This window comes from Tiliqua scincoides, chromosome 5 (assembly GCF_035046505.1).
Source record: "Tiliqua scincoides isolate rTilSci1 chromosome 5, rTilSci1.hap2, whole genome shotgun sequence".
Classification (NCBI taxonomy): Eukaryota; Metazoa; Chordata; class Lepidosauria; order Squamata; family Scincidae; genus Tiliqua; species Tiliqua scincoides.
Window position 1 is genome coordinate 33,446,317 of NC_089825.1, and position 24,481 is coordinate 33,470,797.

Genomic DNA, 24,481 nt, shown 5'->3' on the forward strand with positions numbered 1-24,481 from the left:
TAGGGTAAAATCCTAAGACACTTATCTGGAAGTAACTTCTATTATAAATGGATTTTCTTCCAAGTAAACATGTTTTTGATTCTGGAGCCAGGAAATAATGAATAAACCATTATTTTCTCTTGATTTTTTTCACCCCTATTGTAAGAATAAGAATGGGGAAATATAGTTGACACGGTCAGTGCATCCTTCTTTTGTGTTCCTACTTACAGCACAATTCTAAAAGTGTGAGGCTAGTTTCTCAAAGGAAGTACTGCATGTGTGTGTGCTAGGAAATACTATAGTACCCTAATTGAAATCAGTACTGTATGTGTATGCTTCATTCCTTCATGAATATTGATTTTCTTATTTAGGTAGGGCCTGGGGAAACCCCTTATTTTTACGTAGTTTGTAGTTTTCCCCCCTAGCTATATGAACTAAAACTTGGTTGCCAGGTAGCTTTCCTTTGGACCTGGCTTCTACAAGTCCAAGACTTTACACAGTTTTCTTGTATAGCATAAGTATGGTCCCTTCAGAGGGGTACAGACCCTGACTATACCCCTGCAAATACTGCATCATCCTGTGCTTAGGAAAAGAGGCAAAGTATTTAATAGTCTCCTTAGCTTTGTCTTATCTAAAGCCAGTATGCTAGCCTCCACAGCTCAGACTGGCCTAATGTCATTTAAGGCACAAATGTGATCATTTTCTGCCCCCTCCAGTGCTTTGCTGGAAACTGTAAGTTGTGCGGTAGTCCCACTGGCTTGAAACTGCTTGGTGGAAAGCCACTGGCTGTGGGTTTTGTAATAGCTTGTTGGATGAGATGCTTGGATCATATGATTGGCTTGTTCATTAGAATCTGTAAAGAACAGACAGCGCTTTTTTTGTTTCCTCTTCTCTGACTTGATGAACCTCGGGGCAAGATGGCTCTGAGATTCCTGTCCTAACTTGTTTTTTGTTTTTCTCTCTCATGCTGTCATTTTTGGCACCTTTTCTTTCTTTTCAAGAATTGAAAGTGTTGTGGTTCTTTCTTACTGCATTGTTTGTGTTCATAAGTATACTTAGGATCACAATTATTTTTAGACATCATTCCATGGCAACAAAGAGATACTTAATGAGGCTTTCTTTTTGAAACTATAAACTAATTCTTAATATGTGTGCTATCGAGACTGTGTTGGCCATTTTCACTTGAACAGAAAGTTTAAAAGATTTACTTTAAATTTGACTTGTTCATGACTGCTTTGTGTCGATAAATTTAATCAGGTAGGCAAATGCTTAAATCTTGAAACTTCTATCTAAATATCTTAAATCCATGTGTTCAGTACATCTAAAGATGTAATGTATATACACATTTTAATATACAGTGATGCCTTGCAAGACTAAATTAATTTGTTCCGCGAGTTGTTTCGTATTGTGAAAATTTCATCTTGCGAAGCACGATTTAAAACAAACCAAAACAAAACAAAAATGCAAAAAAATTCGTCTTGCGAAGCACGGCCATAGAAAAATTCGTCTTGCAAGTCACCAAAAAAATCACAAAACGCTTTCGTCTTGCAAGTTTTTCGTTGCGCGAGGCATTCGTTGCTCGAGGCATTCGTCTTGCGAGGCGTGTACATACACATTGTAATGGGTATTATGGGTGAAAATGGGCACCTCCATTTCTTTCATTGATCAGCTATGTTTGACATTTAAAACTATTCACCTGTTTTCTTTTTTATTAAATCTTTTGGGGCCTTTTGAAAAATGAACTAATTGGGCCCTAAAACATAGTTCAGTACACGTAGGAATATTTTCAGAAGCTTCTGAATTGGTAAGAACGGATTATGATGTCTAAGGAATGGGCTGAATGAAATAAAGACTTCATAAAACCTTCCTGACTGAACTAAAAGTACTATTTTTTACCCAATGCCACTAGCTTAATGTGACATTCAGTTCACTTTTACACCAAAAAAAAGCTTTCCCACTTTAATATGTAAAATCCTGTGCCTTAAATGCACAGAATGCTTGAAGTTATTTTCAGATATGTAAGTTCTCCTACTCCCGCAAATACTGAAATGTGGTATTGCAGATTGGAATAAAACTTAATATAACAAATATTCTTCCTATAGTTTGTGGCAATAACTCCTTACAAACCAGAGCTTGCTTATTCAGTGATGCCTTCTACTTATGATAAAAGGTGTGGCTAATTTTGGGGAAATAAAAAAATACTGTGATATATTACTGTACAAGGCAAAGTGCTATCATAAACTGCTCATAGAATTTGAACAATTAAGCTGTGGAAAGCTTTTAAATTTAATTTTTAAAAATTTAACGAGTAATCTTGGATTGAGTGAGATGTTTATATGTTGGTGGTTATTTCATGTATGAACTACCTCAGTGGAATGTTATTTAAATCTAATTTTATCTGAGCAAGTATAAACTCTTACAACATTTACTTTAAAAGATGTGATAGTATGATAGGTGTAATGAGATAGCTAGGAGCCTTATAGAATAGATGTATTGCTGAGATTAGTCCTGAGAAACTTGTAGCTCATAATCATGGCCTTTGCAATATTTCTCTTCAACCAGATAGTTGGTACAGGTTATATTACAGTTAACCTTCTAATTTGGTTTTGAAAATACTTTTTTTAGACTGCAGAGCATCCAGTCTCTCTTCTGTTTATCATTTTTTGTCACCAACTTGCCACCTCTTCTTTCTTCTCCCCTACGTCTTAACACCATTTTAATCAATAGAACAGGTTAGTTGTGACTTATATTAATTTTTAAGAGACTGAGGGGCCAATTCTATCTTACTTTCCAGCACTGATGCAGCCACAGTGCAAACCCAAGGTTAGGGAACAAATGTTCCCTTAGCTCAGTGATTTTCAACCTTTTCATCTCAGGGCACACTGACAAGGCACTAAAATGGTCTGGGCACAGCACCAGGTTTTTGACAACTGACAAGGCACACCATGCTGCCAGTGGGGCTCGCATCTCCCATTGGCCCTATTAATAAATGACCTTCCCCCAAATTCCTATGGCACACCTGTGGACCACTCGCGGCACACCAGTGTGCCACGGCACAGTGGTTGAAAATGGCTGCCTTAGATTGAGGAGGTCTCCATGACTGCCCATCTTCCCCCCCCCCTCCCCCCCAGATGCAGCTCATGCTGTCCTGGCATATCTGCCTCAGTACTGGAAAGTAAGATAGGACTGGGCCTTTTTCATGCCTAATTTTCTTTAGCTACAACAGAATTATTATTCACTTAGAATTCAGACTCTGGATAAAATGGAAGAGAGAAACTAACTGCTTGCAGCCTGTATTAAACATAATTACTGCTGCTGAATGACTTGAAAATTTTAATTGAAATGTTGTTCTGCAACAGATAAAATGGGTGTGATATTTACAAGCAAGTTTTTAAATTCATAAGCACAGAAAGAAAGTTTTCAGGTTTAAATTTCAAGTGCTTGTGGGTTACTTGCCAGGTAGCTCTCTGGAAACATGAATGAGAAGTTAGTCAGTTTCAGTTAATTCTTAAGAATAAGGTTTCTGCAGTTAGTCACTCTTCCTTATTTTTCTCTGTTACTTCTGTACTTTAAGCATTTTTCTGGCTATCATTTATAACTGTTTCCGGCTTTCATGTATAAATTGAGCAATCCAGTTTTAGTCCTTCATATTACATCTTTTAATGGCTTGTCTTCGAGTAGCTCTAAGATAGTGACCTGTTTGGAGGGTGGAGTGATTTAAATCAGAGCGATTTAAATCAACTAGAAAAGGCTGTTTTAAGTCATTGATTTTGTTCCCCGTTGTTATTGCTTCATATATGTCCTAAACAGTGATGCAAATCTGACCATTAAACCATGTCAATTTAACAACCAAGTAGAGTATTATTTATACCAGTGGTTCCCAAATTTTCTTGCACCAGGACCCATTTTTTAAAATGATACTCTAGTGGGACCCATTCAGCTTTACGAGACTTCACTCTCCAAAAAAGTTTCACCTTTCCTGCTGCTTAAGCCTCTGTTTTTATCCTTTTTACTATGGTGGTGGTGTGGAACTGCCTTCTGGAGCATTTGTTGAGATCCATGTTCAATGCATAGGGACCATTCTGGTGGCCTTGCATTCCCCTTTGCCTGGCTTTCAATAAGAACCAAGTCGCATTTGCCTACTCTTGAATAAACATGCATTTATGGCTCTGTGTCACTTTCCATAGGGCTCAATATATTTTCCTTGTCATCTGGGAGGTCGGGTCTGAGACTTCCTTCATGAACGTTTTTGGGGGCCTACGCTCATTGCATCAGGACATTTCTTGAGATGTTGTGTTCCTCGCAGCATGAAGCAATCCACTTCAAAGTGGACTAAGGCATGGTTGCCTCATGTGTGAATAAACATGCATGTGCAGCTCAGTTTCACTTTCCATAGGACTTGATACATCTTCCTTGTCAGTTATGAACTTGCAGGTTCAGGACCCAACAACAATCAGGTCGGGACCCACTGGTGGGTCTTGACACACAGTTTGGGAAACACTGATTTATACTATAGAGTGTTTCGTACAGTGTTTTTAAGATAAACTTGCTATTTACTGACTTCCGTTATAGAACAGTGCTTAGTGGGCAATTTTGTTTATGTGTAAGAAGAAAGCTGCAGTTCCTAGGAATATTAATGTCACAGGAAAAAAATGATAGATGAAAATTTTACCTAAAAAGAACTCATAGTGTATTAAACTGAAATACCTTAAATGCTCCCTCCAGACTTTGCATTTCTTTTTGCACGGTATATATTTTGCATGCATTTTTAACTTATAAAGGGAGTGTCTTTAAAATAGGATCTATGTATGTTACTTTGTAGAGTCTTTGAGCGCAATCCTAACCCCTTATGTCAGTGCTTTCCAGCACTGGCATAGCGGTGCCAGTGAGACATGTGCTGCATCCTACAGTTGGGTGGCACTCACGGAGGCCTCCTCAAAGTAAGGGAATGTTTGTTGCCTTGCCTCAGAGCTGCATTGCCCTTATGTTAGTGCTGGAAAGCACTGACATAAGGGGTTAGGATTGCGCCCTTTGTCACGTCCAACAGTTTATGGGGTTAAGTGCTGCCCCTTTCTCTTTCTGTCTGCTATGGCGAGCCCCATCCTCACACAAAAAAATGAAACGACCATTGATGGGTTGAAGCAGGGTCTGATGGTTATTGGGCAGAATAATATTTTCATGAAGTATAAGTGAAGTGCCTATTTATGGAGTGTAAAAATTTGAATTTGAGAAAAGAGCAGCTTGGTTTTTTATATACCAAATCCTCTTTTAACTCAGGTTGCCAACCAGCTTTTGTCTCATAGATGGCACTGATTAAGTTTAGAGATTTACTCTAGGGCTTAACATGCTTAAATAAATTCCGTTTATTTAAAGTAACCAAGCTATATTTTAAGAGAAGCATAAAATATTTTGTTTAAATGTTTTTTTAAAATCAATTTTCATCACCTTGTTCATTTGTAGAAATTGGTATACATCTAATTTTCTCTGATCCTGTAATAGAAAAATAGTGGTTTATCATCTTTTGCCAAAATGAGTAGTGTGATAAAAACAGAACATAAGGCAGTTTTGTTAAACCACTGTAAGCTAGGGTAAGGGACTATGTCTGTGAAAAGTCTTTACTGTCATTCAGTGCAAATCGGTTTTTATTAGAAATTATCAAGTTACACTCATGTACAAATGATCTTAACTACTACAAGACACTATTTGTGAATATTCTTGCAATAATGTTTTGTGGGTACATGAGAATCCGGTTGTTATCTGAAAGTCTTCATATACTATATATCCCAATCAAATCTCTGGAACTTATTCAAGAGTCATTATTGTAAGGATCATAATGTTAAACCAAATTTCTGTGACAAAAAAGAGGCAGGCCGACTGAATACTAAGTTAAGGCAAAGTATTTGTCATAAAACATATTGAATTCTACTGCTTATATCAGAATAAATATGTTTACCTTCCAGATATTGTGCATAGATTTTAGTAAGTATAGTGAGTGCTGATAGTTCTACTATCAGGCTATATACAGAATGCCTAACTTTTTTCAACGTCGATAATTATTAACTCATGAAAAGGAACAGTTGTGGATTTTTCCCCATTAATTATTGATAATAAACAAAGAATTGCAAATAAGACCTGATCTCTCTTAACATTATTGCCAGAGTTCCTTGTCTAAAATGTGACTATTTAAAGAGAGATTAGATGAAAAATAAAATGTGGTTGGTAGGATCCATATGTAGTCCTAACTTTATTATGTCAGTGTTGTACCTTGTCCAGACTGTTGCATTTCTTTTTTCAGTTTATCTTGCAGCTAATTTTCATGTATTCTCCCAGAAATGTGGGCTGGGAGTGGTTTTTAAAATATTTTCATAAATGTACATAGCCTGAAATTTGCTGCAGCTTCTGAGGATGGAGAATGTTATGTTTCTGCTTTTCATCTAATCCAGGGGTGCCCAAACCCTGGCCCAGGGACCATTTGCAACCCTTGGAGACCCTTAGTCTGGCCCGCGGGGAGCCCTAGTCTTCAGTGAGCCTCTGGCCCTCTGGAGACTTGCTGGAACCTGCGCTGGCCCAATGCGACTATTCTCACTGTGAGGGCTGACTGACTCCACTGACTCCATTGCCCTCAACTGCTTGCTGTTTCACGTCTGTGAAGCAGCAGCAAAGGAAAGTCCAGCCTTGCTTGGCACAAAGTCTTTTATAGGCCTTTTATAGGTGAAATCTTCATTCATTCATATAAGTTCTATCTCTAATATATTCATTCATGTAAATTTATTCAAATTTTAAATGTAAATTAATTCTTTTTTCCTGGCCCCCAACACAGTGTCAGAGAGATTATGTGGCCGTTCTTCCAAAAAGTTTGGACACCCCTGGTCTAATCTAAGTGAGATAGTGATCTCTGAACAGGTGCTTGGAGTTAGTAATGAACTTGATAAGAGTTTTAACTAACTGAAATTCAATATAACCAAGCAAGCTGGAGGTGCTGATTCCAGAATTGGTATTTGGCCTGTTCTGCAGTCACCCTTATGGATCAGGTTTGCAGCTTCAGGGTGCTACTGGATCCAAGCTCAATTCTTGGTGCTTAGATGGCATTCATGATGAGAAGCACATTTCATCAACTTTGGTTGGTTATTTATAAGACTTATATGCCACCTTCCCTCTTAAACTAAGAGCAGCTCACAAGCTCACAATATAATAAATGAAATACAAAAGGTAAAATATAATAAAAACATAATAAAAATGCAACATATGTAAAAGAGCAGAATAAAAATGGGAAACCAGCCCATTACGGAAGGGGAATACCATTAAAGGGAGAAGGCCAACTTAAACAGGTCTTTAGCCATGTCACAAGGTCTCCAAGGAGGCAACAGTTTTTAACTCTATGGAGGGAGTTCCAAAGTTGTGCTGCCACCATCGCAAAGGTTCTCCCTTTCTTGCCACCAACCCAGCCTCGATTAGTGGCAGTACTATACACAGAGGCGCCTTCCCCCAAGCACATTTCAGGAGACAGATATCACTTGGGAAGCAGACAATCATTCAGGTGCCTGGCCCCAAGCTATGGTTATTGCACAAGCTGGTTCCTGAAAACTTAGAACAAAAAACCTGCCAGTGTTATACATGTCTTAGTAACTTTCAGATTAGACTGTTTACCTTTACAACTGTAAACGCTATCTGACTTTAATACTTAAAGGATCTTGTTCTCCTGTATAATCCTATCTGTCCTTTAAGATAAGTTAGGGAGACTTTGTAGTATGTCCAGCCTTTATCTGGTGTCTACTTGGTGGGAATGTGGGAGATGGTCTTCTCTGTGACAGCATTCAGGTTGTTGCACTCTCTTTTACACTCTCATCCTTTTGCTTCTTCCATTTTTTGTTTAGGCAGATGTTGAACATTGGAAAGCTGATGTTGATTTTATATTCTCTATCTCTAGTTCATCATGATTTTTTTTAAATTTTGATTTTGTGCAGGAGTTTAAGCACTTGTATAAACCAACAGGCAAGGAGACTCCTTATATGTCCAGTAATTAAATGCACATTGTGTTCTATTTTTCCAAAGCCTTTGGTGTAGGACAGCAATTCTCAACCTTTTTTTGCCTCCCTTTAGGAGCTCTTCTCAGGTCCCAGGGACTCCCTGTCAGCCAAGGATACAACACAAATAGAGAAACATAAAAGCATTTATTTTTGGTTTTTAGATTGTGGCCCTCTTCAAATGTGTCATGGGGGCTTATGGCCACCCATGAGAATGGCTGATCTAGAATACGGTAGCCAGGTTATGAACTGAGATTTCCTGTAGTGAACACATGACACCTGAACTGTGCTTAAAGAACTTCATTGGCTTCCAGTATATTTCTAGAAGCTGTCACAGTGCTGGTGTTGACCTTTAAGGCACCATCTGCCTTTATGCTTATATAATGCTTCAAGGTCCTGCTTCAGGTGCCCTTGCTGTCAGAAGTGAGGCAAGTGGTACATAAACCTGGTCCCCGCTCACCTATTTCTTGGGTAGCAAATAAAGTCAATAAGCACTAATTTTGATGTTGCCTTGTTAAATTGATTTTATTTTTGTGTGGTTAGGTGGTCTTGAACTACATTTGCATGATAAAGTTTGCATTTTTAAAAATTATGCTGTGGCAGAGAATTGCAACCTGGAAATGTTAACATTTAACTCCATTGCAAATACTGTATCAGTAGAATGCTGTGGAAGAACCGCTAGTCTAGCTTTGCTGCAAGTTAAGCTTTTTCTATGTGCTGTCTTGAATGTTGATGCTTGCTTCTGCTATTTTGCTGGTCTTAAGTGAATGGTCAATTATGACTCTGTGTGAGTGGTGCAAGCACGGAGGAGAGTGGGAATCCTTTCTTAATCTCAGTGATTTTAAACTGGAGGCCACACTAAATAAGCTATTGGGAGGTCCATGATTTGCTTGCCTGTAATTTTCTTTAAGGGTCAAATGCAGCTGCTGGACCCCAGCATGAATTATGACTGTGACGCTATAGGAGAAGTGGTTTAACCATTTTCATAATCTGAATAGCACTTCCCTCCCCCCCCCCCAAATCCTATTCACCTTATGGAGATTTTTTTCCCCTCTTTTTAAAAAATGGAATTTCAATCTCTAGTACCCTGCTGTCTCATCTGTTTGCACCCTAAGATGATGATGATGATAAACTTTATTTATACCCTGCCCTTCTCCCCAAAGGGACCCAGGGCGGCTAAGATCCAATTAACACATGCACCTTGCTGTGTGGATGGCTTTTGCAACACAATTATACACAGGCTGCTCCATTTCACAAACTTTTTGATGTGCTCTCCACATAGCTTTGGTGACTTCATTCATGCAATTATAATCTGTAAAAGGGATGGGGCAGTTTTTTGATCTAGCAAGAATTGCCCAGGGAGCCACTTGTGCCAAAGCAGCTTATCGCCTTTGTAACCTCAGTAATTTAAGTTTCCAGTAGTCACTTGAACAGCAACAATATTTGTAGACTGGGCTTCAGTTCAATATTTTCTTTGCTCTTTTCATTTTTCATATTATTAATATGAAACATTTTGAAACATTGTTAGATCTTTGGGCAGAGTGGAATGTAGGAGATGGGGAACTAGATCACAATAGGCCTTCAGCTTTTTCTTACTTTTCTTATACCTTCCTTTTGAAAGGAAGAGATTTACATTAAAACTCTTTATGTGGCCACATAAAGGCCACACTATGTAAAATGTGCTTGGGAGATGCATCGCTTTAACAGTAGTGATTCAAGAAATGTGTGATAATTTTGTGCCAGCATTTATTTTTATCAATGCATTTATTTAATAATGCTTTTTTTAATGAGAATATGTTCAACTGCCTAAGTATCCTAATATGTGACCTTGTATTATGTTCTGAACCTTTGGCAGAGTGAAACCTTCCCCTCCTGAAGGAGCCAAGTCTAATCCATCAAAGCGGCATAGGGACCGTTTGAATGCAGAGTTGGATCGCCTGGCTGCTCTTCTACCATTCCCTCAGGATGTTATTGCCAAGTTGGATAAACTGTCTGTGCTTAGGCTCAGCGTTAGTTACCTGAGAGCCAAAAGTTTCTTCGATGGTAAGAAATTTGAGTTCATTTTTCTTGACTGACTCTAAAATGAATTTTTAAATATATATATACACATGCAAAAGGTGATGTAGTATTGAAACATCAAGTAGGTATTTTATGATAAAAATGGATTTTTAAAATAACTCTGTATCTTTTGAAATATCTAAATTTTGGAAGGAATATTCCTAATGAGTTTTCAGAATTTTATTTCAGCTTGGCTGGTTTTTATAGTACTTCCATTTCATGTTTTTGTTTTTGGTACAAAAATCTTCCTGAGACCGCTTGTGCTACATGAAACACAGCCATAAATGTCTGAGTGCTAGAAACGAATATTTGGATATGGATATATGTGTGAATCTGTCATAATTGGACTGTTACTGAACATGTAATGTGAAACATAGCCGAAGATGGACTGTGAGACTCTCAGTTTTGTCACTTATTAACAAGAAACTGAACTACCTCCCAACCCGATTCCCCTCCCAAGAGGGGGTGAGGGAGAGATGGACAGACGCACACATTATTGTTATTGCCATTGCAGGACACAGTGGATAAGATGTCATGTGGCAACCAAGATCATTGTGTGGAATATTACAACTGAATGCTCAACTTTTTCAGACATAAGAGCGAGGTGGTGTCGTGTCCGTCCCCGTTCCCCCAGTTGAGCTTGCAACAATTTTCATAAACTTATTCAACCATACAAATTTTGGTGAAGTACTAGAAAAGAAAGGTTAAGACTCACGAAGTGGGAGGGAAATGATTAAACATTTTTCTGGAATGTTCCAATGGCTGATGGACTCCCTTTAAAACTGTTTTAAGTAGTACCCCAATGAAAGTACATAATATAGGAGTCAAAGTCGATATCTAACTGTCCTTTGGTTTGGAACATATCTTGGACTGTGGATGATCTTGAAGGGTGTTTTGTTGGGCAACAAAAACAGGATGCTTCTGTCTAATACTCTTAAAGTCATGTGATGACTTAGAAGGTCTTGTGTTCAATGTTTTGTATGGAACTGTCCAGAACTATTTCATGCTACCCTATCCTTTCTATTGCTGCTGTGCTTTTGCTTTTAAAAGTTAAAAGCACTTTTAGGCTGCCTTGCCTTGTGAATTTCAGTGGGCAGAAAGAGACTGATTTCACCTTTCTTCCCCATTCCCTACTTGTTTTTCCTCACTGTTTCTACTCCTTAACAGCTGTTTCTTCTAGCCAGCATCTTCAGAGTATTTTTCCATCATAAACATGGGACTGGAACCTGAGCTGAGAGAAAGCTGGGCAAGGATGAGTTGCCTGGGTACATATATTTAAGGGAAGACCATAGCTCTGCCTGCTTCTTCTCTAGTCTTGCTTTCCAGATAGGCAAAATGTCTGCAGCCAAAAAATTAAAAATTAAGAATTTTGTTGATATTTAAGTGTTTTACTCAGAATCTCTGAACAGTTAGAGAAATTCTAAGTCTTTACGTTTTCCTAGCTTAGTCTTTTTTTTGCTAAGTCTCCTGAGATGCATATTTGTGACATTCCATGCTTAGCAGTCTTAATGTGCAGTTTGCATATCTTGTAGTATAAAGATTACAGTGCTTACTATGGACAGTCAAAAGCAACCTGCTTTTGTAATGCCTGTGAACTGATTTTCCCAGCTTCAGGCATCAGAACAAAGCTGTGGCTGCATGATGCATTGCTGGCTGCTCTCCTCTCTTCTGGGCACATTCCCAGCCTGTGCAGATGTGACTACAGTCATTTCCAGCATGTCCTGCTTCTACTTATTCCAGTTTAGTGACAGCTGTTCTCAGTGAAGTTAAGGTGTGTGCTGGCCATGACCTTGCCCCTTTGCTTGTTCTCCTTCTTTGGTCAGCTAATGATGATGTTGCATAGAATAGTAAACAGGAGAAGGGAAAAGGAAGGGTAATTTTAACAATTAATCAGGTTCTTATAGGACCGAATTTCTCTTGCTTGTGAAGTCCTGGGGAAAGCATATGTATTGTGTGAAATCTTAACATATGTCCTAAATGTAAAAGGGATTTTTATTTTGTGACTTGAGCTTGTGGATTTAGTCAGTAGTCTCTTATTAACAGCTTGCTCAAGTGAAGGGAAATGCTAAATGAATAACAGGATACAAATGAGGGGTGTGTGAATTCCTGAGGAAAGTAAAATATAAACGTGCAATCATATGATCACATTTAAAAGGAAACTCAAGTTTTTGCTTTAACAATAGATTTTTTTTTCCCAAAGAAAACACAGTTTCCCAGGTTCAAATAATGTAATTGGGAAGTTAGTTGGGCACAAAAGACTTGCATTCTATAATAGCAAAATCTTTTGGGTATGAAAATTGAAGCTACCTACTTTATAAACTGTTCAAACGAGACTTGGAGAAAAGTTGTGAGTGTAATACAAATTTTAAGTAGTATTTGCTCAGCAGTTGAATTGCTAATCATAGTTCATCTGTCTTTATGGAACAACTGAATTAAGCCGATTTACATAAAAGTACATTATAGATTCTCTGATCTATTTTCAACTTCCCCACCTCCACATTTCTCTGTACTTGTATCTTTTTTCCCAGAATGTAAAATTAAAAAAAAAAAAATCCGCTTTACAGTTTCAGTAGCTATTCATGATTAATATTCATGCACTGGAAAAAACGTGTGACTGAAATGGCTGCTTGTTCCTTTTGCCTTTGTCTGCTATATGACTGAGACAGGTGATCAGCTGAGTAAGGCATCTGAAAAAGGTGCTGAAAGCTGCAGTATACAAAAATATTTTGATCTTGGTTTTCTTTTGGATCTTAGGCTACCTATTCAATGTTTCAAAACTTTTCTGTACCTGTGAAGGCAAGAATACTCCACGTAAAGGATTAAAGTAGGAATCTGAAAGGGTTTATCAAAGTTATATAGGTGCTCTTCATAAGATAATTTTGCATCAGAAATTATAGTTCTTTCATTTATTTTTATTTAATCTATATTTATACTATCTTTCAGTAGCAATTATTAGAGCAAATCCATGTAATAAGTATATTAAAAACAGTGAAACAAAAGTAGCAAAAATATATTAATAATTGAAGGTTAAAAATTTGTAATGTTAAAGGTTTGGGAAAATGCATTTTCTGTCTGGTGCAAAAAAAAAAAAAAAGGCACTAGCATGCCCCTAAACATAAGTGTGTGAGAGTTCTGTAAGTAAGCCATCCTGTTGAAAAGGCCTGTGTAAGGCACCTGGGTTCAGGTACCCAGATTGTAAACTATGTAAGGCTTTAGAGGGGAGCACTACCATTTTGATTTGTGGTTGGAAATGATCAAGAGCCAGTGTTGGAGCACTGATGAGAGATTTACCTATTTTCTGATGTCTGTATGCTCACAGCTGTATTTTGCACTCATTATAGTTTTGTCACCACCCTTAAAGATCCACAGTGTATTGCAGTAGTTGAACCTACAGGGTTACCTGAGCCTGGATAATTGTGCCTAAGTTATCTCTGCCCAGGAGGTGTTGCATCTGACATAGCAGCTGGCAAAGCAGTTCCAAATTATGTAGGTATTCTCTCCCCTGGGACAGCAGAGCATACAACTGTGAAGAACATTGATGGGGAGAGGAGATGTTCGTCTCTGACCTCTCATTACCTCCTAATGCTGAAGATAACGTATGAATGAGGCTTAGGGTAGACTGTATCTATAACATTTTGGAAAGCACATATGATGTTAAGTCAGCATACTTGGGTATTGCACTGTTAATATAAATTAAAATACAGTTGGTTTTTAGTTTTGTTACTCTTCATGGTTTTTATAGTTTTGAGGGTATATTTAAGGATTAAAATAGTTTTCATAGTTCTTGCAGGTTAGTCATATAGCTCTTTACCCTTCTTTTTTTCTCCTGAACTTTGGAGCCTAAAGCAGATTGAAGCAAAATACTAAGTATACAGAAACATAATGACCACTTATACAGAAAATAAACCCAAATTTCCAAATTCAATTAAATTTTCTGGGATAGAAACTAGAACTATATATGAAACACAAATTTAGAAACCGGCTGAGCAAGAGTTCATTGTCATCTTCCTAAAAAGCTGCTGTTCTGCACATGTTTCTGACTTTTTAAAAGATATTGACACGTGTTAGTAGTAAATTTTACCTTAGGCATCATATTGTACTTTTATAACAGCTTCAGGAGTATGTGTGCACTATATTTTAACAGAGAATGGATTCTAGTATTGCACTGTCTTTCCACCTAAGTGGCCTCAATTTCAAATAGTATGCCACTGGATGACCTTGAGTAGGGCCCTAGACCAAATATGCAGCTGTTTCATGAGAAAACACATCAGTGTGTTTCCAGATTTATGACCACATGTTCATTGCGATCCCAACCTGGTTTAGTCCATTCTCCTGCACTGCAAGACATCCTCTGTTAGCCTTCCTATGTCTGCATGTATCCCAACAGCACTTGCCAGCCAAAAGGGGCGGGAGCTTACCCCTGAGGGTTTGCAGTAAATGTCTTGCATTTACCAGTGACAGCAGGATTCACAAGCTGTTTGTTTTCTGTGCCAGCGTGCTTGGTGGGCCTGGGATCACGCCTCAAGCAGGCATGTGTAAAGAAAAAAGAACTTCTTACACAGCATCACTCAAACAAGGTTATTGAATGTGCAAACAAAACCAATAATTGTGTAGCTGTGAGAGAATTTGTTGTCAATGAAAAACTTACTAGAAACAGAACAAAAAAGGAGGCTGAACTGCATGAAATGCTGAAGTCAAAGAAAGCGCTGTGTTTCAAACCTGCGCCTTGTGATGGAAAGGAAAAGGATTGGAATGACTGGGTAATGGAATGCAGGCAAAATGGCTACATCATAATTCGCTGGAGGATTCAGATAAGCGCGCTTCAGTTGGCAAAAGAAGAAAAACATTCAGTGTCCAAAGGTATTGCACAGACAGCATCTGCTGGTTGGTGTACACGGTTCATGAACCAATATGGACTGTGCCTTCATCGGCAAATGAAGATCTCACAGAAGCTGCCCGAAGAACTGGATAATGTGCTTGAATGAAGTTTTACACTCGACTTGTCCAAAGGTCGTAGCAATGTTTTGTGCTTTTTGGGCTCATAACTTGCCCTTGATTTATCTACGAGATCAACTAACATATGGGTATCTATGATATATGAAATATATGGCTTATTTTAAGTGATGCAGGAAACGTTCTCTTGCTCATCTTCCAAATATTTTGCTCTATCTTAAGTCTTAAACTGTCACCCATCTACTCAGTAGACCTTCTGCAGTAACCATGGGAATTTCATAAATTTGAGTTTAATTTTAAAAGATATTAAGTACATCCTTTGTGTTGCTTAAGGCACAGCATGTTTTTTTCAATATCAATACCTTTCTCATGACTCAGCATGTTTACTTAACTGTGCTTGTTTCAGAAATGCCCGTTTTCCTGTTTGATTGTATCAGAATTCTTATAAGGAACTAAGAGTTTCTTATAGAACTGAGCTTTGTAGATGTTTACAGTTAATAGCCTTTTATAACCTAATCTGCTTTTCCTATATAAACAGTTGCTCCATCTCTGTAAAAACAAATGCTACTTTGTGAATTCTCTCATGTAGAGCAGAAGAGAAGCTAGGAAGTGAATAATCTTAGATGTTTGAAGAGGCATTAAATGATGATTGAGCTATAACTACTGCTTGCTATGCATGGGGAAATTTATGTTATATTACTTGTTAATTGAGGACTCCTGGTGGGTAGAAATGAGAGGACAGGAAGAGAAAGCGACCTCTTGCATGTGCACATTGTGTCTCACTTTCCCCATACTTGAGAACTCGCACATACAGTACATGTTATGTGTATGTGTGCCAAAAATACAAACTGCCTTTTAAAAATGTATATTTTAAGCATTCTGCTAAAATGATAATTATCCTGGCAAATAATAAAGGATGTTTAAATATAAAAGGCAGTGTTTTTTTTTAAATAAGCAGGAATCTATTAAACAATTCTGATGTTGGCTGTCTTAGGCGTCGCATAGTGATATTGCAATAGAGAACTGATGAGCAAATGAGTCCTACAATGAAAGTATAGAAATAACTTTCTGCCCCCATACTCCATAATGTCACAAGTCAGCTGAAGTTGGTTCAGATTGGATCCCAACTTTATTGCAACATGATCTAGCTCAGGGGTGTCAAGCTTGTTTCATACAGATGGCCGAAGTTAGCATTCAGGGCTCCAGCTGAGGGCTGGAAGTGATGTCATTAAGCAGAAAGTGACATCATTAAGCAGCTAATAGCCAGAAATCAGACGCTGTTCTCATATAGAAACTCATTAACTACAAATGACAGAAGAGAAAGCACGTAAATCTTGATAATATTTCAAGATTTGGGAAAGCCCAATTTTCATGTGGGCTGCAACTTCAGCTGTAACACCTCAGCAGCTGAGAGCCTGAGGGCTGGATAAAAAGCTTCCGGCCCCCGGGCCTTATGTTTGACACTCCTGTTCTAGCTAATACTAACCTCTTCTTCCCTGCCCTCATTGTAAACCTGTCGAAGCTCCAGAATGCTGCCATTATTTCACCAATCTACCTTGCTGAATCAGTGTTTGCTATGAAATGCAGACAATCAACAGCAAGGAAGTCTTATTACAGTCACTAACCATAAAACCTTTGAGGATGTAATGCAGCCTTAGCCTAGAAGTCTTTACTAGGCATTTGATGGGCCACTGTGAGATACAGGAAGCTGGACCAGATGGGCCTATGGCCTGATCCAGCAGGGCTGTTCTTATATTCTTACTACTTTGCTCTGTACAGTCTTTAGGAATGGTATTATATTGCTCTGGTCCCCTTGAATGTCTTGGCGTCATCAATTCTTGCTGTGCCTCCCAAACCGGTAGCACTCTGCAGTTGTAACCAAACTAACTCATGTACTTCATACCAGTTTCACAGCATGGACTGCAGAAAATAAAAACTTGATCCTGGCCAAACAGACACAGGAATAAAAACAATTTCTACCTGGTCCTGGGGCCACCTACTAATCCCTTAGTTACAAGTGCCAGATTGGCAGTTGGGAGCCACATCTGCCCCAAAATGGAAACTTTAGCAGGCAGAGTAGCCAGCGGTTTGGCAAGCTCTGCCCCCTTAGCCAACCCATGCCAGTTCTAGCAGGACTCAAGCCTTTTATGCTTTTACCAGCAAGTTGAGATAAAACCGCCATGCTCCTGGCTCAGCAACAAGTTACTGTACATTTATACAACCACCTATCCACAAAGAATCATACATGGCTCAAAATCAATTGCTTGAAGATATTCTGTGCTTGTGTTGCATACTTAATAAGAACATGTTTGGATACTAAACAAAATTTGACTTTTGTCCCAGAAATTTGTTGTTAAGACCAGAAAACTTGTCAGGAATGTAACACTGTGATTGCCAAATTCCAGAAGTTCAGGTTTTGTTGGTGTGCTTTAAAAAAAGTTGTGTTAAAGTGTTTGCATTCAGTACAGCATGACATTGTCTTGTATTATTTAAAATGTCTGTGTTAAAATATTAGGTATAGATTGGAATATTTTGCTGTTTTGCCATGAGGTTTTGTTCCCTTTGGAGGGGATAGAATAGTCCAAACTGTCATATGTTTAAATCATTTAAGAAAAAGGTTGAATTTCTGGACTGGTGCCTGGCTTTAAAAAAAATATTTAAATGCTGATTTTGGCTGACTTTATGCTTGTTAAGCAGTGTTGTTGCTTTTCATATTTATGCATGAGATACAGAGGAAGATCTGCAGAGGGGCTTTTCTCTGGCAATACTTCTTATTTGTAAATGTTACATAGTTAAAGTGAGGTAAAAATTCTTGAAATTTAATTTATAGTAATTGAAAAAATAGTCTGTCTCATGGAAGAATGAGTATCATTAAGCCAAAGAAAGATGTGCGCACTCAAGAGCTTCTGAATCTTTTCCCTCGCCACCACTAGATACAACTTCTGCAAGCCTGGGTGGTAGACTGTGAGCTGATTTTCTTGCAAGATAAACATCAAGTTTTACAATTTGGACAGTGATCAGAATAAACTGTGACAACTATTCAAAATGTATATGTTCAGAGTTGATGAATTTGATGTAAGCTAGCTATCTTAGCTAGGCATTCCGTTTTGGTTTGGGCTTTCTTTTTTTCAGGTGGATTCTTTCATCTGCTGCTATTCTTGCACCAGTACCAGCTCTTGAGCTGTGTAGCATGTCAACCAGTCAAGGCAGAGAGAGGAAAGTATTTTTTTTTTCCAGTTCATTGTTGTGTGGGGGAGATGAGTCTTGCTTGAATTCACTACTGTAGTGTAAAGAAGCACTTTTTTCAAGTGATGCTCACATTTAGCAGGAAGAATGTAACTGTCCCTCTTCAATCCAGCACAGTGTCTGTTCCCTTGGCTGTTTTACATGTGTTTTTTTGCTTCTTTTTAGATTGTGAGCCCTTTTGGAACTATTTATTTATTTGTTTTTTCTCTGTAAATCACTGAACATTGTTGTTGAAAAGTGGTATATGCTACAATTGTTCTTAATAATGATAAAGTGTGGTGTGTTTGCAAGGTCTTGTGGCACCTTAACAGGTAATAGACTTATTGTAGCATAAGCTTTGCAACAGTCCTTATCAGATGTTTTCAGAGGACAGTAAAAAAACAGGGATGGGCATGGATGGATGTACATATAGTGAGTGCTTCACTGGATTTGTCATGAACTTTTTTGCAGCAAAAGACTAAAAAATGAATGAATAGTGAATTCAGAGGTGTGGGTGTGTGGTTGCGGAATGCATTTTAATGCATCACAAAAAGTGTGAAATACAACAGCTTAAGACTTAAAATCTAAGTCAGTTGTCACAAGCACAGTACTCTGAACAAGCAAGCACAAAGATTTAATGTTTGCAAACGTGATACAGGATTATGGTTTCTTTACTTAGAAGCTTAAGACTTATTGATAATCTAGACCAGGGGTGCCTAAACCCCGGCCCTGGGGCCACATGCGACCCTTGAGGCCTCTCAATGTGGCCCACAGGGAGCTCCCAGTCTCCAATGAGCCTCTGGCCCTCCAGAGATTTGTTGGAGCCCGCACTGGCCCAATGCAACTGCTCTCAGTGTGAGGGCGACTGTTTGACCTCTCACATGAGCTGTGGGATGAGGGCTTCCTCCACTGCTTGCTGTTTCACATTTATGATGCAGTAGCAGCAGCAAAGGCCAACCTTGCTTTGTACAAGGCCTTTTATAGGCCTTGAGCTTATTGCAAGACCTTCATTCATAAGTTCATCTTTAACATATTCATTTATGTATACTTATATAAATATATTCAAATTTTAAATGTAAATTAATTCTTTTCCCCCCCGGCCCCCGACACAGTTTCAGAGAGATGATGTGGCCCTCCTGCCAAAAACTTTGGACACCCCTGGTCTAGGCACATATATGATCATATATATCATATATATACGATCACCCCTGGTCTAGGCACATATATAACATTCTGCATTGCATGTTAACTTAACCTATAGTTTTTCTACTGAATTCCAAAAGTTCTGGGTCTTTCCTAATTCTTAGGCTAGTAAGGTAAATTGGGGAAGCGTCAGCTTCTTTCAGCTGCATACCATTTTTGCTGCCAGATCAGCTGCACTTTCCATGTTGTATATAATTGGAACAGACACAATTTTAATTCAAACCTGGCAACGGGTCTGCTGCTGTCATGTGTGGCTCACTTTAAGTAGTCACTGCCCACGGAGGCACCATTTGGAACTAGTAAAGTTCCTAAAACATTTCCACAGCAGATGATTAAAAAAAAAGTTCCGGTAGCAGGACGTGTTCGTGCTTTTCATCAGGTTTTGAATCTTAGAATAGAATCCTAGTGTTGGAAGAACTCACAAGCTCATCTAGTCCAATATGTGGGCAGATGATGTTCTAGGTCTTGCACACTTGCATAAGAGATGGCATCCTATCTCATATTGTTTCATAGTCAGTTGAGAAGAACACTCATGGAGGCCTATCATCTAAGATTTCATAATGTCCCCATGGCTGCTGACAGATCAGAGGTTACTACAGAGGTTATTTGTTTCCACGTAGGTTGCATATTAGCAAATATCCTGGTGATAACTTGCAAATCCAGTTGATAAACATGACTGGGTGTGTTCTAAACATTAAAAGGTTTAAAGAGACCATTTCAAGTAGTGAGTGCCATTTACTTCCTGGTACTAAAAAGGAAAAATAACTTTTTCTTAATGAGTTTTCAGTTTCTTGTTTTACAATTTGTCAAATTACAAATATGACTCATGTATGTGAATATGTTAATCTTCTGAAGATAGGCATACTTTTTTGTATAAGTTCTTAAGATGTTGCAAATTTAGCTACAATAGGCTTTTAGTGATTTTTTTTTAATTCAAGGCGTAAAAGTTTGGTCTTAAAACTTCAATTGCTTTTAAGTAACGTAATCTGAAAGGTTTAGAGATGGCAGAGAAATTAAATTAGTTCTTTGCATCTGTCTTCACGGCAGAAGACCTCAGGCAGATACCGCTGCCCGAACGGCCCCTCCTGACCGAGGAGTTAAGTCAGATAGAGGTTAAAAGAGAAGATGTTTCAGACCTCATTGATAAATTAAAGATCAATAAGTCACCGGGCCCTGATGGCATCCACCCAAGAGTTATTAAGGAATTGAAGAATGAAGTTGCAGATCTCTTGACTAAGGTATGCAACTTGTCCCTCAAAACGGCCACGGTGCCAGAAGATTGGAGGATAGCAAATGTCACAACTATTTTTAAAAAGGGAAAGAGGGGGGACCCGGGAAACTATAGGCCGGTCAGCCTAACATCCATACCGGGTAAGATGGTGGAATGCCTCATCAAAGATAGGATCTCAAAACACATAGATGAACAGGCCTTGCTGAGGGAGAGTCAGCATGGCTTCTGTAAGGGTAAGTCTTGCCTCACAAACCTTATAGAATTCTTTGAAAAGGTCATAGGCATGTGGATTTGGGAGAACCAGTGGACATTATATATCTGGACTTTCAGAAGGCGTTTGACACGGTCCCTCACCAAAGGCTACTGAAAAAACTCCACAGTCAGGGAATTAGAGGACAGGTCCTCTCATGGATTGAGAACTGGTTGGAGGCCAGGAAGCAGAGAGTGGGTGTCAATGGGCAATTTTCACAATGGAGAGAGGTGAAAAGCGGTGTGCCCCAAGGATCTGTCTTGGGTCCGGTGCTCTTCAACCTCTTCATAAATGACCTGGAGACAGGTTTGAGCAGTGAAGTGGCTAAGTTTGCAGACGACACCAAACTTTTCCTAGTGGTGAAGACCAGAAGTGATTGTGAGGAGCTCCAGAAGGATCTCTCCAGACTGGCAGAATGGGCAGCAAAATGGCAGATGCGCTTCAATGTCAGTAAGTGTAAAGTCATGCACGTTGGGGCAAAAAATCAAAACTTTAGATATAGGCTGATGGGTTCTGAGCTGTCTGTGACAGATCAGGAGAGAGATCTTGGGGTGGTGGTGGACAGGTCGATGAAAGTGTCGACCCAATGTGCGGCGGCAGTGAAGAAGGCCAATTCTATGCTTGGGATCATTAGGAAGGGTATTGAGAACAAAACGGCTAGTATTATAATGCCGTTGTACAAATCTGTGGTAAGGCCACACCTGGAGTATTGTGTCCAGTTCTGGTCGCCGCATCTCTAAAAAGACATAGTGGAAATGGAAAAGGTGCAAAAGAGAGCAACTAAGATGATTACGGGGCTGGGGCACCTTCCTTATGAGGAAAGGCTACGGCGTTTGGGCCTCTTCAGCCTCGAAAAGAGACGCCTGAGGGGGGACATGATTGAGACATACAAAATTATGCAGGGGATGGACAGAGTGGATAGGGAGATGCTCTTTACACTCTCACATAATACCAGAACCAGGGGACATCCACTAAAATTGAGTGTTGGGCGGGTTAGGCCAGACAAAAGAAAATATTTCTCAGCATGTGGTCGGTCTGTGGAACTCCTTGCCACAGGATGTGGTGCTGGCGTCTACCCTAGACGCCTTTAAAAGGGAATTGGACAAGTTTCTGGAGGAAAAATCCATTACGGGGTACAAGCCATGATGTGTATGCGCAACCTCCTGATTTTAGAAATGGGTTATGTCAGAATGCCAGATGCAAGGGAGGGCACCAGGATGAGATCTCTTGTTATCTGGTGTGCTCCCTGGGGCATTTGTTGGGCCGCTGTGAGATACAGGAAGCTGGACTAGATGGGCCTATGTTCTGATCCAGTGGGGCTGTTCTTATGTTCTTATGTTTTTTCACGTATGGCATAATCAACAAAAATGTTATGCTGTTCCCACTTCTTTGAATGGCGAGAAGTCCAACAGTACAGCAGAAGGTCTTGTTTTCTTTGGATGAGATCGCTCTGGAGACTTTACAGTTTCTTTGTAATGCCTGCTTTATTTACTTACATAATTTATTTACTAGACAGGGATAGTATATTAGAAGCAAACAGTCTTCTTAAAAGATAATGTCAAAACCTTAGTTCTGTGTAGACTTTCAGGGCATAGTACCCTAGTTGTGGTGTAGCCAGAGGAGCTCACCACTATTAGTTACTTTGGGCAGGAGCAGGACTTGGCCTTGGTATCTTGATTTGCCTCACTTAAGTAGATGGTATTAAGATCAGACGCCTTTACACATTCTTTCGCTTCTGGTCAAAGACTTTTGACTTGGTACAGAGCAGCCTCATTTAAAGCTGTGAAACATAAGTGATAAAGCCTCTGGGACCAGATGCTGCTGTAATTCTATGCATTTGATAGATACACTTAACTTAATTAAATGTAGAAAAGAAGGATGAATTTCAAGCAGATGCAAAATTTCTTGCATTTACTAGTACAAACTAGTTGTCCTGGCATGTGCTATGTCAACTAAATATCTTGTGAAGCGCTATTGCTATAGGAGGTTTTTCAGTTGGTGCTTCTGTATAAACTGTTCGTTTCAACAGAATGTCTTTAATACCTATGATTATAAGTCTGGATCTAACAAATGGTAAAATCATGACTGCAACCTTAGAGAACAAATAGTTGAACTATACGCTTTGGATGGTTACCTAGCAAGGAAAAAAAGCTTCAAAGCTTGTTTAGAAAGTGACACGCATACTGAGCTACCGTAAGTTGTGTTTTCTAAATAGTAACTATAGGTATGAAGAGTTTTCAGCTGAGTAACTGTCCAAGTGAATAGTCCAACTACAATACACATTATCTTAAGAGCAGATTTTATTATCAAATTATACTATGTTGTATGAATTCATCCTAATCCTCAAAATGATAAATTTAATTTTGTCATAAGAGAAACTTATTGTTGGTGCTTTGTCAACGTGCTTTTTAAAAAAAATACTTCCTCTTTTAGCCAAACAAAAAATTGAAAATACAGATATGCAAAGTTTTTGACGCTGGACAAGTTTTTCTATTTAAAACACCAGGCAAGTAAATCTACCGTATTTTTCGCTCTATAAGACGCACTTTTTCCCCCCCAAAAAGTGGGGGGAAAAGTGTGTGCGTCTTATGGAGCGAATACTGCAAAAAAAAAAAAAAAAAAAAAACTCCGCCCCTGGCCCCGCCCCCTGCCCGCTCTGCTCGGCTCCGCTTCCCAGGAAAGCGTGGGTGGGGTGGCAGTCTTGCTGAGCAAGCCCGCGTGTCTACTCAGAAGTAAGCCTCAGAGTCACTGGGGTTCACTCCCAGGAAAGCGGGGGTGGGTGGGTGGGATGGCAGGCTCGCTGCGGAAGCCCATGTGTCTACTCAGAAGTAAGTCTCAGAGTCACTGGGACTCACTCCCAGGAAAGGGGGGGATGGCAGGCTCGCTTGGCAAGCCCAGGTGTCTACTCAGAAGTAAGTCTCAGACTCACTGGGGCTCACTCCCAGGAAAGCGGGGGTGGGTGGGTGGGTGGGTGGCGTGGCAGGCTCGCTGAGAAAGCCCGCGTGTCTACTCAGAAGTAAGTCTCAGAGTCACTGGGGCTAACTCCCAGGAATGCGGGGGTGGGATGGCAGTCTTGCTGAGCAAGCCCCTAGAGCAGGGGTGCTCATTATGTCGATCCTCGAGCTGCCAGTCCATCTCCAGGCGAAATGAGTCAATCGCGGGCTTCTCTCCTGTCCACGCATCCCTAGGAGTGAGCCCCTGGCAGGCTTGTGAGCCTAGGGAGTGAGTCCAGGGAGCCCAGGGACTGAGACGGGCTCCTCCCTGGGAGAGGAGGCGCTGGCAGGCTTTTCTCCCATCCACTCATCCCTGGGAGTGAGCCCCATTGGCTCTACTGGGGCTGACTTACCTTTCCCCTGCTTTTGCACTGGTATGTATGGAGATCTGCACCCCCCCCCCCCACTTCCATCTGTTGGTTCTGTGTGCAAGGGGTTTTGCAATGGTCTTGCTGTGATGCCTATACAGAGATCTTACCTGCCCCACACTTTTCCCCTGCTTTTGCACTGCTATGTATGGAGATCTGCGCCCCCCCCCCCACTTCCATCTGTTGGTTCTGTGTGC

At 39.6% G+C, this 24,481-nt stretch overlaps 1 protein-coding gene across 1 annotated transcript in view; it reads left to right on the forward strand.

The window, feature by feature from the left end:
- The window catches only part of AHR (aryl hydrocarbon receptor), a 65,999-nt gene that overhangs the window by 5,009 nt on the left and 36,509 nt on the right, over positions 1 to 24,481 (forward strand). Inside the window, exon 2 of the mRNA XM_066627002.1 lies at positions 9,859 to 10,046. Coding sequence (XP_066483099.1) covers positions 9,859 to 10,046 — 188 coding nt within the window. The remainder of the gene's footprint in view (positions 1 to 9,858; positions 10,047 to 24,481) is intronic.